We start from the raw sequence: 12,907 nt of genomic DNA, 5'->3' as shown, positions 1-12,907 counted from the left end.
TGCTGATTTTCCACTCCCAAATCCCTGCAAGCAGCATCCCAAGGAGGCAGCCAAGCCCCAAAGCCCCTCATTGGCTTGAAGATGCCCCAGAACCGCACAGCAAGCTCCTCTCTGGGTACTTGGTGCAGGAAAGGATGAGGATGGGGGTCCACAATTTCTCCTTGAGACTCAGAGCTCCTTCATCCAGCCGGTGCAGCCAGGAATCAGCAGCATTTGACTCCGCAACACTTCCCGTACGGGGGAAAAGGGGGAGAGAGGGAGGGAATCATTTCCCATCGAAGAAGAAAGGAAAAAGCAGCATATCCGGGGCAGCGCTAATACCGGAGAGGCTAAGACATCGCCTGGAGCTGGGGAAAAGGCCCAGCCCTCCTGTCTGATGGCAGTGATGGGTGCTGGCCAGTCCCAGGAAACAGGGCAAGAGCCAGGGTGGGGGCTGGGATAAATAGGGCAGAGGAATAGAAAGGAAAGGGGAATAAATAAATATAAATGAAAGCACGTGGCGCCAAGGGAGAAAATAGATGGGAAAGGCTTTAATTAGACTGTGGGCTGGGCACCACCCCACAACTGGGAGAAATGTCTCGAAGCAGGGTCAGGATGGGGCACGACGTGGTTCACAGCAGAGCCAGAAAGCCCCAAGTGCCCTGTCCCACCTTCCCTGGACCCTCTGGCCAGGCAGGGACATGGGGGATCTGGTGGCCCCCACCCCAAGAGTGGTACCAGGGTAGCAAGCATGGAAGGGGCTGTGACACCTCTGCCATCAGCCGAGAGCCTTCGTCCCACAGCTGCTCTGCCCGACACCTGACTGCCCACCCTGTCCTTGTCCCCACACACCCCTTGGGCTCTGACGCCAAGAGCCAAATCCTGCTATTTCCCAACACTCCCAGGCCCCCTCCACCACCCCTGGACCACGCTATCACTTATATGACTGTCTATTGTTTGTCACCTGAGAAGTTGGATAAAATCCCCCAAAAAAGACCAAGGGAAGGGGGGGCAGGCTGCCTTAGCTAAAGCAGCCATTCCCAAAGCAGCAGGCTCCCAGGCCCCTGTTTGCTAAGTGTTTGCAGCTCCCAGCAAGGTCAGATTTCGTCCCTGAAGGTCAGGGCAGCTCCAGTCTGGCAGGCTGTGCCATCCCAGCATGGGTTGGGTTTGCCCAGGGCTCAGCCCCCGACACAGCTTTGCTCCAGCTCTATCTGCACCGGCTGTAGAGAGGCGGCTGGAGGAAGCGCTGAGCCCAGCCTGGTACTACCCCTGCTGCCAGGCTCGCTGCCCTGGCAGGGCAACACTCTGCCCTCTCCCTCCCCAGCACCCTGCAGCTATGCCTGGGAGAAAAACTGGTCCAGGGCACGTGTGACAATGGGAAGGGGGAGGGGAGTCAGCTCGCATCCCCAAAATCCCAGCCATCCACCTCATGCCCAGTGGGGTGCACCATACAGCATCGTGGACCACCACAGAATCCTAGCTGGGGCTCTGCACCGGTGCAGAGGATAAGGATGGGGCACCACTGTGTCTCCCCCTGGTCCTGCCCCCAGCAGCATCCCACCTGCTGCCCCCACTCCCCACCACCCAGAGCCCTGGTCCCAGGGCATCTCTGGAGCATCGGCCAGCAGGGAAGATCCTGGGGTCCCGGGACCCTTTGTAGGAGGAAGGATGTGGACTGAGTCCCATGGGGAAGAGCTCAGCCCCCCAGCTCAGGTTTCATCCCGTACCCAGATATGACGGCAAGAAGTAACCCCAAGCCCTGAGCCGTGGGTCACCACGGCCATGAATTCCCCACCCACCAGCAGCCCTTTCCCCCATCCCATCCAGCTCAAAGAAAAGCAAAGTCAGGACTTACCAAAGGGGACGGGGAAGAAAAGATCCCAGCCGAAGAGAAGGAGCGGGCAGCAAAATCCCTTTCCTTCGCCCCTTCCAGCACCAGAGCCTTCCAGGGAAACCCGGTGCGGTGGCAGCTCGGACGGCGTCCGCGGCCGGCTCCGTGTGTCCGTCCAGGACAGGAGCTGACAGCCCGGAGCTGGCTGTGGTTGGCGTTTGTCCCTTTGGCTTTGCTTTCCCTCTCGCAGAGGGAGCTATTCCCTCCCCAGCGCCGTGTCCCGCGGGGGCCAGCCAGAGGGGCACCCCGACGGCAGCGGGGGGCCGGAGGCGCTCAGGTAGGGGGTACCCCCGGGACAACGGGGTACCCCCGGGACAACGGGGTGCCGGAGGGGAGGATGGAGGAGACGAAGGCGGCAGAGGCTCAGGAGATGGGCTGGAGGCGAGGAGGTGCCGTCCCGCTCCCCGGAGCACACAGGGGCGAGCGGGAGGTGAAGGGGGGAGGCGCGGGGAAGGCGGCCGGGGGCCGACCGAGCCGAAGCCCCAGCCCGGGTTAACCCCAGCGACGTGCGGGGAGGGCGAGAGCCACCACGGAGGGAGGACAGCCGGACAGACAGTTCCTAGCTATGAATATTAACTACTTCCTCCACAGGCAGGGCTGCGCCGCGTTAACTGTTTCCTAGGCACGACAGACAGACGGACGGACCCCGCTGGACAGACTATCCACCCCGCTCCGGGTGCTGAGCATCACCCCGCTGGGTGACACCCCCCCCAGGCTGGAGACCCCCGGCCCTGCCCGGGTCCTGTGGGCACGTCACACCTGTCCCCCAAAAGCAGTGACACATTCGGGTTGGGGATGTCCTTTCAGGCCACGTGTGATGCTGTAACCCAGCTGGGTCTGCAAACCCAAATGTCTTGCTGGACACTCGACTTTCTCCATCTTAGATAAATACGCAGCCAAAGAGCAGTGGAAACCCGCCGTGGCTGAGCCACCGACCCCGCCAGCACCAAACCCGACCTGTTCTCACAACCCCCCTTCCCTGCCCCACCAGCACCATGGCACGGCACGGACACGCCAGCACTGCTTTCGGGATGGCACACGCCACCCTGTCCCATGGCAGGAGGCACGGCACGGATCCCGTCCACCCCAGAGCTGCCTGCAACCATGCAACTCCATCCCAGGCAAAATCCGTGCTGGGATGGTGCTGACAATTTGCTGGTCCAGGTAACGGCAAGCCCCCCCCCGCCCATGTCTGGGCCCCTGCTTGAACCCGTGCTCAAGCTTCCACTCCTTCATTGATCCAACACACTCAGCAAAATGCAAGGCTCCCTCTACTCTAATCCCCCAAATCATGCATTTCCCACACCCCCGTGGATGACGGCAGGGGATGAGAGCAGCATTTCCAGACGGCCCCCTGACTCACAGCCCTGTTTGCTCCCAGATAGTGGCACATGCCAAGTCAGCATCCTCCCAAAACCTCCAAGGTTTGCTTGCTTCTCTGCCTTTTTATTTTTTGCCCTGGGACAGCCCCAGCCCCACGCACAGGCACTCCAGCAGCCTTTGACTTCAAGGAAGGTTTAAAGGGGGAAGAGAAGGGGCTGAGCTTCCACCAGCCTGTCCCTCTCTCCCTGCATCCCAGCACTGCCTGGTTCCCAGTCCCAGTGGGACCAAACCCCATCACCCCCCCACATCACAACCCCAAATACCAGGTCAGAGGACAGACCCTGCCCTGGGAGCAGCCACGCTCCGGCCGAAATGTCTAGCCAAGCCCGTAGATGCTCTAGCATTTCTCCCATGGGGAATAACCAGAAGCAAGGGGGAGACACTCCCCGTGGATCCCCATCCAGCCCAGCCAGGTCCCTGCTGCCCCCCAAAACACCGCCCCGCCAAGCCCTTACCTTGCTGCGGCCGGAGCAGAGAGCAGCAGAGAGGGGCGGGATGGGGAGGGGGAAGCGGATTCCTTCAGCTTTAGTCAGCTGGCAAAGGCGAGAGGAGAGCCAGCGGCTCCCCTCCCCGCCGAGCCCGGCCAGAGGACGGATCCAGCCGCCGGGGGGAGAGCAGCAGCCTGCCGGCAGCTCTGGCGATGGATTTAACAGCTCTGGCCTGGCCCATTTGGCTCTCCGCGTCTGCACAGCCTGGCTTGCCCTCCTGGGCAGCCTCGGCCCCAGATAAGTGGGGCAGGATTTGACCCCACTAGGGAAAATGTACCCCACAAGATGCTCACCCTCCTGGGGGACCAACGGATGACAGCGACCCCATCTAGGGGCTTGCTGCCCCACGGAAAGGTGGAGGATCAGCATCCAGCTCGATTTGGCGGCCCCTGGGACCCCCCAACCTTTGCCACGTGGGGTTCAGGCTCTGCTGTGACCTCCCATCCCCAGAGGGGTGGGATGCTCATCCTGCTCCCCACCCCAGCCAGCCCTGTCCTGAGCGCAGAGCTGAGCTGCAGGGGAGCCCCGCGCCAGAACCATGACTCAGGTGGGGATTTAGCAAGTCTCCTGCAGATGTTGGATTTGGCCAGGCCCTGGCCACCCCCCTTCCAGCCCCGGTAAAAAGGGGGGGCGGGCAGGGCCAGCCCATGGTGGGGACAGGGATGGTACAGAGGTGGGAGGACGGGGTGGGGGGTGGATGCCGGGTGCGGCAGAACCAGCCAGGGTGGGTCCAAGGGCCGGTCTTTACAGGGAGCTGCTGGGTCAGGGACGTGTTCCTGGCCCTTCTGCATTGTCTCACACTGCCCCAGGATGGCAGAGCCTGGTGTCCCCCCACTACAGTCACACATCCTGGGGACAACCCCTCCACTGGCTCCGTGCCAGCCCCAGCACCCTGTTCTCCATCAGCATTGGTTTTCTCAGCAAAACCAAACCAGGCCATAGATGTTCCCCAACCAGATTTGCCCACCTGCCTCTGCAGTACCCCAAAAATTTCCCTGCGCCAATCCTCCAATCAGCTGCAAACCCAGCAGCGCTGCATCCAACCTCAGGTCTCCTCCTGCCTCCCTGGAGCCAGTCTGGCCCCCCGAGGAGAGCCACCACAGTGCTGGCAAAGCATCCTTCATCCACCCTGGATAAAGGACTTCTGAATCCCAAAAATAGCCAAAGGAAAAAGCACCCTATGACCACCCTTCAGCCTCCAAGCACCCTCTCAGCCAACTGACGGCTATGGGGACTGCAGCAGGAACCTGCCACGCAGCCAGCACTGACCCCAAAGCCCCTTTGAGGAGGAGGAAGGCAGGCAGGCAGAGCCACTTGCCTCCCCCATGCCGCACAGGGACAGATGACGGGCAGTGGCACAGGGCTGTGGGGGTATCCCAGTGCACCCCACTCTCACTAAGGACCACGGGGCAGCCCAAGCCCGGTGGACAGCAGGGACTCTGCCTGGGTAAGGTGGGAGGGTGAGCTCGCTGACGGGGCCAGTCTGTGCCGTGGAAGTGGTATGCAGAGCAGCCCCTGCCTGCTGGACCCAGCTGGCCAGAGAGCAAGATGTTGGGGTTCAGATCTCCCTCTCATGCCCCCTGCCCTGGGGGAGCTTTGTCAGCCAGCAATCCTGCTGCAATTCAGTTTCCCCCTCCCCAAGTCCCCGCAGATAAGCACAGCGGAGGCAAGGGGAACACCACGACAGGCACCATCCCCAGCCATCCACCTGCCCCTCCAGCTTTGGGGTCCCATAGGATCATCCCACCCTGTCAGGCACCCCCCAGCCCATATGGGTGCCCCACACTGAGACAAAGCTGCCGGAGAAAGGGCATCCACCTTCACTGAGAGTGGCTGTGGCCGACAGAGACGCGGTGCGGGGGAACCCACCGTTTGGCAGGCGATCCCGATCCCGTCGGCCTGGGCTGCGGCGCCGGTCTGCAGGGAGCCTTCTCCGAGCAGCAGGGACGAGGAGCAGCGGCTGATCCCAGCCTGGCGTGGGTACTGGTGCCAGCCTCAACCCCCCCTCCACCCCCGGCTGCCACTCGCTCGCGCCTGGTGGTGCCAAAAATGTGGCGTGCAATTCCCTGACCAAATAAGGCGAGAACAACCATAAACAGGGACCCCCCTCGCACAGCTGGGCACCGGGGTCCCCATCCCAGTCTGGGACGGGCTGGAGAAGAGGGAAAGTCCTGACGGAGAGGGAGGAAGACGGGAGCCCCCCGAGCCCACGCTGGCTCTCCCTGCCACTGTTCAAGGTGCCCCGTGGGGTGACCGGGGGGAGACCCCCTACAGATGGGCTGTCTCGCAGCTGCCTGCGCTGGCACGGGTCAGAGGGCAGTCTCCTGCCTGTGGCTTCGCCCTCCGGCAGTCCTGGCTCATCCCCAAACTGGGGCAGCATTTGCAGATCCAAAGTGCCCTTATTCCCCATCGCCACCCTCCCCACGGGGAGGACAGCCCAGTTGGCGCATGGAGGGACTTCCGCAGCCCTGACACCCACCGAGACCCCCAGGAGGGGACAGAGAGAAGCCCTGGGGTACCTCTGCAGCCCTGTGAGGGGCTGGGAGTGCAGCAGCTCTGCCCCAGGGGCCTGAGGCAAACACACATGCACTAAGGCACTTGGGTCTCTGCAGACAGGAGGGGGCTGCCAGCCAGTCCTGCCAGCTCAGGGCAGGGGCACAGCCATGGTCTGAGCTCGCAGCGGGGACACACATCCCCTCCCCTCAGGGCCGGACCCACGGCTATCCAGCTCCCCGCCGCATAGCTGAGCCCACACGTCATGAGTTGCCTGTTTGCTTCCCTGTGCCAAGGCAGGTGTCTCTGCCAGCTCCGCGCGGCCGCCCCAGCTCTGGCCCCATATCCCCACCGTGCGCAGAGACCCCCTCACCCAGCCCAGGCACCCAGAGCCCCTACCCTCCCCAGTGAGCCCGGCCGCCCACAGCTCCCACTCGGAGCAGCCGGTGACCTTCAGGGACATCAGGGCCCGCAGCTGTCCCCGCTCCTGGGACGCCTGTCGGACAGGGCCAGGAAAGCTCAGGCATCTGCTCGGCCACAGGTGGCCTCGCCGCCGGGACAGGGGCCTACCACCCTTCAACTTACAAGTACTGTCTGTTCCTGCCAAGCAGGCGAGGGCAGCCCACTTGCTGCATCCAAATGGGTGCTCAAGGGGCTTTTTCCAGCTCCGAGCGATGGTGCAGACTCTCCAGGGCCAGTGAGGCATCCTCATCCCCCAGGGGAAACTGAGGCACAGCTACGTCCCGCCACGCTGCACCGTGAGAAAGGAGCTGGGAGACCTAAAGGTACCCCTGTTAGGTACCATTCCTGACAGACTCAGGGTTTGGGTTTCCCAAAGCTCTGGGGCATAAACTGGGGTTGGACCCTGCTCCGTGCAAACAGGGCTTTGAGAGCAAAAGCACTGAAAAAAGAGCCTGAGCTCCCTGGCACTGTGGCAAGAGGGGAAGTGCACAAGATCTTCTTCTCCCACTCCATGGCCACGATCCTCCCAGCAGCGGCTGCCTGCCCCCAGCTCTGCTGCCCACCAGCATCCCCTTCCCTGAGGTGGGAGGGATTCCCATGGGGACACTTTCGCCACCGACCGCCCCGTGAGCCCTAACCTTTCTCCAGGTGCTTGCCGGGCAGGGGCTGCTCAGCCCAGGTGCCCTCTGTACTGTCCTCGCGCTGGATGTTGAAGTTCTCGTAGGAGTCCCACCGGATGAGCGGGTCAGATGTGTTGTAGTCCACGGAAACGCTGGGCCCATTCTCCAGGTGCTCCATGCCTGGGAAGAGGCAGGACGGTCAGTCAGGGTGATGATGGAGCCAGGACGGGTGGGACAGGGGGAGGAGATGGAGAGAAGGTGGGCAGGAATCATAGGGTGAGGCAGGAGAGTTGTGTAGGAACAGGGGCACCGAGAGATATGGATGGGCATGGGATCTACATCAAGACCCACAAACAAGGTGTACAAGGCTGGCTGGAGCTTTTGGGATTGCCTAGGGACAGGCAGACGGACTGAGATTGAGCGTGCCTAGGTCTGGACTTTTTGGGCAGGGCGTCCTCCGTTCCCAAGCATCCCCTCCCTCTCTCCCAGGCCAGCAAGTGCTGCAGAGAGCGGTCTCCTGGGGAAGAGAGTGAGGGCAACAGGGCACCCATGGGTGCTCCTAGATCAGCATCGCTGCCTGGACCCCTCATCCCACCCTGGTGACACAGGGACTGCAAACGGGGCAGGGGGAGGTTGCAAGGGAGGCAGCAGGGAATAGAGCTGGGGAGCAGGAAAGGAGCCAGCACCCAGCTCCAAACCCCTGTGGCAGTGAGCCAGCAGTACCTTGGATCTTCTCAGGGCCGTAGGAGAACACGAACTCCACCTTCCCATACTCAGGGAAGCGGTCATCTGGCAGGGAGAGAGCAGAGCAGAGGGACCATCTCAATCCATCCTTTCAACAGCACCGGGACAACCACCCCAAACATGCCCACAGGCCAGCTCAAGGCCAGGAGCTGGTAGGGGATATCCCGGCACAGGGCAGCACATCTCAGCCCCCAAAACAACCCTGAGGCAGCCCCTCCACCTCGGTACCGATTTTGGCAATAAAGAGGATGATGCTGCCACCGGTCCCCGAGAACCCTGCGGTTGGAGCAGGGTGCCCCGCTTCATCAGGGGCAGATTTCGGGTGGGTGCCCAGATGTCCCCACGACAGGAGCAGCATTAGAGGGGCGGGTGGAGGAGGGAGTTTGGAGTGGGGAGGTGCAGGGCAGTTACCTCTGAAGGCCTCGTCCAGGTCCTCCTTGCCAAAGACAACATCAAGGTCATGCACGGCGCACGTGTGGAACTGCACGCGGAAAATCACGTCACGGGTCGGGCTGCGAAACTTCTTGTGGTAACATTTCAGCTGTGGAGAGGAGTGGGGATGGGCCATCAGGATGAGCCCTCAGAGCTGGGCAAGGGGGAACCGGGTGTCCTGAGGCACGAGGACCACCCATCCCCCAGCTGCTCCCTGCGGGGGGGGGGCTAAGCCAAGGCTCCTTACCAAGATATCACCCTTGAGGAGCAAGCCGGGCTCGATGGTGATGCAGATGCCTGTCTGGCTGTCTCCTTGCACGTTGCTGCAGAGAGGGACAGCGGGAAGACATGAGCTGTGGTGCAGAGGCCCCCCAGAGCTCCTAGTGCCACCTCGACCAGCCCCTTCCACCCAAAACCCAGCCAGGAATGGCGCAAAGCACAGAGCTGGCCCTCTCGGTGACAGAGGAGGGTCCCATCCCCCACCCCAAGGGGTACCCGTTCCCAGGGGGAAGAGGACAGGAAGGGGAAACTGAGGCACAGCTCAATGAGGGTGCTAAAAATCCTAGGTGGGAGGGTTTGACCTGGGTCTGAGTGCTGAGGCTGGGCTATCAGACCCAGGACGCGGAGGGAGAGCTCTCGGGGAAGGCTCCCCTCCTTGCCGCAGTTTCCCGGTCGGAAGCCCTCCCCTCGCCAGGGGGACGAGGGGCTGCCTCCGGGCGGTGGCGTCGGCAGCGGGGGACGAGGGAAGAAGGGAGTTGGATTTCACAGGCAAGATAAACCTGGAGTTTATTACCGGCGTCCCATAAACAGTCTATTAAAAGCTGAAAGGCGAGGCTGGGATGGCAGTAAATCTCAGCTAACGGGGACGCCCGGCTGCAGGGAAGGGAGATCCTCGTTCAGGGGGGTTAGATGGGAATAACCCCGAGGTGAGAGGCTGTGCTCCCTCCGGTAAGGCCAGGAGCCAGGGGTCCCAGGCTGGGATGTGGCCCTGGCAGAGCATCTGGGTGGCTGAAGAAACTGGCTCCTGCTTTGCCTTCACCAGCACCTGCTCCAAGGAGCAGCATTGGATAATGGTGTTGGGGTAAATTGTGGGGAGGTTAAAACAGGGGGAAACTCTTTTTTGGGGGGAAAAAAGAGGGCTTTTAGGACTAATCTGGGCAGGAAGAGCGGCACTTTGGGCAGGGAGAGGAGAAACGCCTCCATCTCCCAGGGAAGTGTCCCCATCCCTGTCCCTACTCCCTGTAGGGACACCCAGCCCCAGGCTCTGCACAGCCCCGGGCTCCCTCTGCTGATATGCAGAGTCACTACAGCCCTCCCAGCAGAAGGGCCCAGTATGGTCCAGTATAACCAGTTAACACCTCCAAGAAAAAGGAAGGTGCCCCTTTTTTTCCATTCCCTGGACCCCAAACAGACTAAGCACAGGGCACTGGACTGCTGGGGACTTGGCCTTGACCCTCTCCATCTCCCCCCACTTGCCAAGCCCCCCATGCTGGGGAGGAGGGAAGCCCCACGGCGAGGAGATAGTTACTAGATCCCCGAGGTGTAGACGGGCTGCATGGCCTGGTAGATTTTCAGAAATGGCCGACAACCTGGAAGACATCAAGGCGGAGAGAGAAGGCACGCTGCTGTTAGCCGGCAGGGCGGAGGGGCCGTGGCAGGGATTAGTCACGGGGGAGAAATCCAAACAGGGAGGGAGCCAAGGCAAACAGTCGCTCCCCGCCCCGGCTGGCCCACACCAGCCATGGGCAACATCTGGGATGGGCAGAAAGGGATGCTCCGGATGGGGTGGGAAAGGGCGCGAAAGCCCCTATAGCCCAGTTTGGGTCCTGTAGGACCTGAGGCAAGCACTGGGTTGGGGATGAAGGTGGGATGATGGGGACGGTGGTCTCTGAGAGAGAGACTGCTTCTGGGTACCGGAACCAGGTGTGGTGCTACATTCCAAATCCCAACACCCATCTGGTGTCATCCTCCAAAAAGCGACCAGAAAAGCCTTGTCACCCCACAGCTCCAGTTAGTGTCCAGCCCCAGGAGCCGGGGGGGGGTAGGGGGGCACCCCCTGAGGGCATCTCTGTGGGAAAAGGGTAGCACCCTGCTACCGTGAACAGTCACAGAGAGGGAACAGTCCCTGAGAGGGAAAGGGAAATTCAAATTGCCAAGGACATTGTGGAAAATATCCCCCACGGACAGCAAGCCTGGCCAGGCAGTGTGGGGTGGGGAGGGGGGGGGAGGGGGAGAGGCGGGGAGGGCACCTACCGCCTTTCGACTCGAAGTTGGGGATGCCGTGCATGATGACGTGGTGGAGGAAGAGGGGCTTGTTGTTCATCTTGATGCTGCCGGACAGGAGACCGCTGAAGTAATGGATGTACCTAGAGGGGGACAGGCAGCTCAGGGGCAGGACCCGCAACGGAGCACCCGCCTTGGTCCCCCTGCACCCAACCACCCCGGCCACAGGGGCAAAACGCCCACCAGGACCCACCTCTTCTGGGACGGCTGTCCCACTGGCACCACCTTGTCCTCATAGAAGCGCTTCATGGCAAACCTGTCCAGAGCCTGGTCGGCGCTGTGGGGACGAAAGGGTAGATGAGGCTGAAGAAAAGCATCAGCACCAGCACCCCGGCGCTGCCGGGACGGAGGTCGGCAGTGGGCCCCAGGGCCACCCCAGGACCTCGTGTTCCTCTCACCTGGCCGAGATGTTGCTGTAGTGCATGTAGGCAGCCACCACCACCCCCAGCCGGCCACGGTTCCCCTGCAAGCGCACAGCAAAGGGGCGTCACGGGGGCAGTGGTGCCTACAAGCTCCCAGGCACGGCCGCCCCGCACGCAGGCACGCACACGCCAGTCCCCTACACACGTGCACGGACCCCCACACACACCCCAACCCTTACAGACACAACCAGCGCACATGTACGCTGACACCTACACACACCCCAAGCCACAAACCGCCACGTTCCCTGCACCCCTTAGCCTGTGAGGCTGCTCAGCCCCAGCCCTGCAGCCCCCCGGCCCCTGAGACCCCCATCACTGTGTGCCCCCGGGACAGGGTCCGGCCCACCTTGTTGTGCAGCACCACCACGTTGTGTGCCGCCGCATTGAGCCACGTGTCCATGGCTTTGCAAATGCTGCAGATCTTTTCCAGCGCCGGCGTGTGCAGGTCAGGCCACCCAAAATCCAGCACCTGGGTGGTGGGGGCGGACAGCCAGGGGTCACATTCATGCCGGGCTCTGCCCCCTCTGCAGTCCCCAGCCTGCCAGCATGCAAAGCCCAGGGCACGTACCCGGGGCAGGGGGGGCACCACCGCCTTGCCCTGATGTGCCCCTCCCAGCCTTTCCCCCAGCCCTGCACCCCACTGCCCAGACCCGTGTCCGGGGGGGGCCATCAGGGTCCCAGATCTCATTCCTCCTCTGGGTCACTCAGCTCAGCTGCCCAGAGCTCCCCCATGTTCACAGGGGTTGGGACAATGCCTCAGGAAGGTCTCCAAGAGGCCCCAACAGCCACGTTTGGGCTGGGGACGGGGTGGGGGTTAAGCTGAGACCCCACAGACTCATCGGGAAGTCTCGGTGCTTTCCTTCCCCTGCTCCTCCACCAGCTGGGTGGGAGAGAAAGCGTGGCTGTTCCTCCCCTAAACAGCTTGCAGCAGGGAGCTGGTCCCACAGACAGCCCTGCCCTGAGCCCCTCTGCACCCCACAGCTGCGACTCACCTTGGGGTGAAGTTTGCTGATGTCGTGTCTCCGCTCAGAGAGATTGAAAAGCTTCAGGGTAGAGGAAAGACAGAGTGAGGGGACATCTTCCTCCCTCGCTGCCACCCCCTACCTCTTCCTCACTTCAAAGCCTCCCAAAATCCCCCCACGAGAGGCTTCCCCAAACACATTAACCCGAGTAATGCCTTGTCACAGGGCAACGCAATGGCCAAAAACTCCCAGGGAGTGCAAAAGGGACTGGAAAGCTTCAAGGAAGGAAAAAATCCATCCGACTTCATGCAAAGACCCCCCCCTCACCAAAGTCAAGCCCAGCCAGAGGCAAGGAAGCAGCGACCATCCCTGCAGCACCCCATCCCCAGGACCTGAGCACCCCAGCCCCTTCCCCAGCCTGGAGGGGACCCGGCCGTATCTCTCACCACGTAGTTGTTCCCATGCTTGGACTTCAGCATGTGGGCCACCTCACGGAGGTTGCTGCAGAAGCTCTGCTCCTCAGCCGTGCTGGGGTAGGAGACGGCGATGATCCGCTCCGTGATGTACACCAGGTCCAGCTCACAGCTGCTCTCCATGGCCGAGGTCAGGCTCATGCTCCTGGGCAAAGGAGAGGACCGCTGTCAGGACACAGCACGGGGAGGGGACGCGGTGACCCTTCCCCACCCTGCATGGCCCCTGGGGTTAAGCGAGACAGGCTGGGAGACATGGGGATGCAGCGGCAGGGCTG

The 12,907-nt window shown here is 62.1% G+C and overlaps 1 protein-coding gene across 16 annotated transcripts in view; it reads right to left on the bottom strand.

The window, feature by feature from the left end:
* Nucleotides 1-12,907, bottom strand: part of TNS1 (tensin 1) — a 70,761-nt gene that overhangs the window by 28,875 nt on the left and 28,979 nt on the right. For all 16 annotated transcript variants that reach the window (XM_075028672.1, XM_075028673.1, XM_075028671.1 and 13 more), the window contains 11 exons: nucleotides 12,606-12,777; nucleotides 12,190-12,240; nucleotides 11,544-11,666; nucleotides 11,174-11,238; nucleotides 10,969-11,052; nucleotides 10,746-10,858; nucleotides 10,021-10,081; nucleotides 8,740-8,815; nucleotides 8,472-8,601; nucleotides 8,040-8,105; nucleotides 7,335-7,496 (listed from right to left, as the gene is read on the bottom strand). In XM_075028672.1, coding sequence (XP_074884773.1) covers nucleotides 7,335-7,496; nucleotides 8,040-8,105; nucleotides 8,472-8,601; nucleotides 8,740-8,815; nucleotides 10,021-10,081; nucleotides 10,746-10,858; nucleotides 10,969-11,052; nucleotides 11,174-11,238; nucleotides 11,544-11,666; nucleotides 12,190-12,240; nucleotides 12,606-12,777 — 1,103 coding nt within the window. The remainder of the gene's footprint in view (nucleotides 1-7,334; nucleotides 7,497-8,039; nucleotides 8,106-8,471; nucleotides 8,602-8,739; nucleotides 8,816-10,020; nucleotides 10,082-10,745; nucleotides 10,859-10,968; nucleotides 11,053-11,173; nucleotides 11,239-11,543; nucleotides 11,667-12,189; nucleotides 12,241-12,605; nucleotides 12,778-12,907) is intronic.

This window comes from Buteo buteo, chromosome 5 (genome assembly GCF_964188355.1).
Source record: "Buteo buteo chromosome 5, bButBut1.hap1.1, whole genome shotgun sequence".
Classification (NCBI taxonomy): domain Eukaryota; kingdom Metazoa; phylum Chordata; class Aves; order Accipitriformes; family Accipitridae; genus Buteo; species Buteo buteo.
Note: the sequence above shows the minus strand (reverse complement) of the source record. Positions and strands in the feature narration are given on the sequence as shown.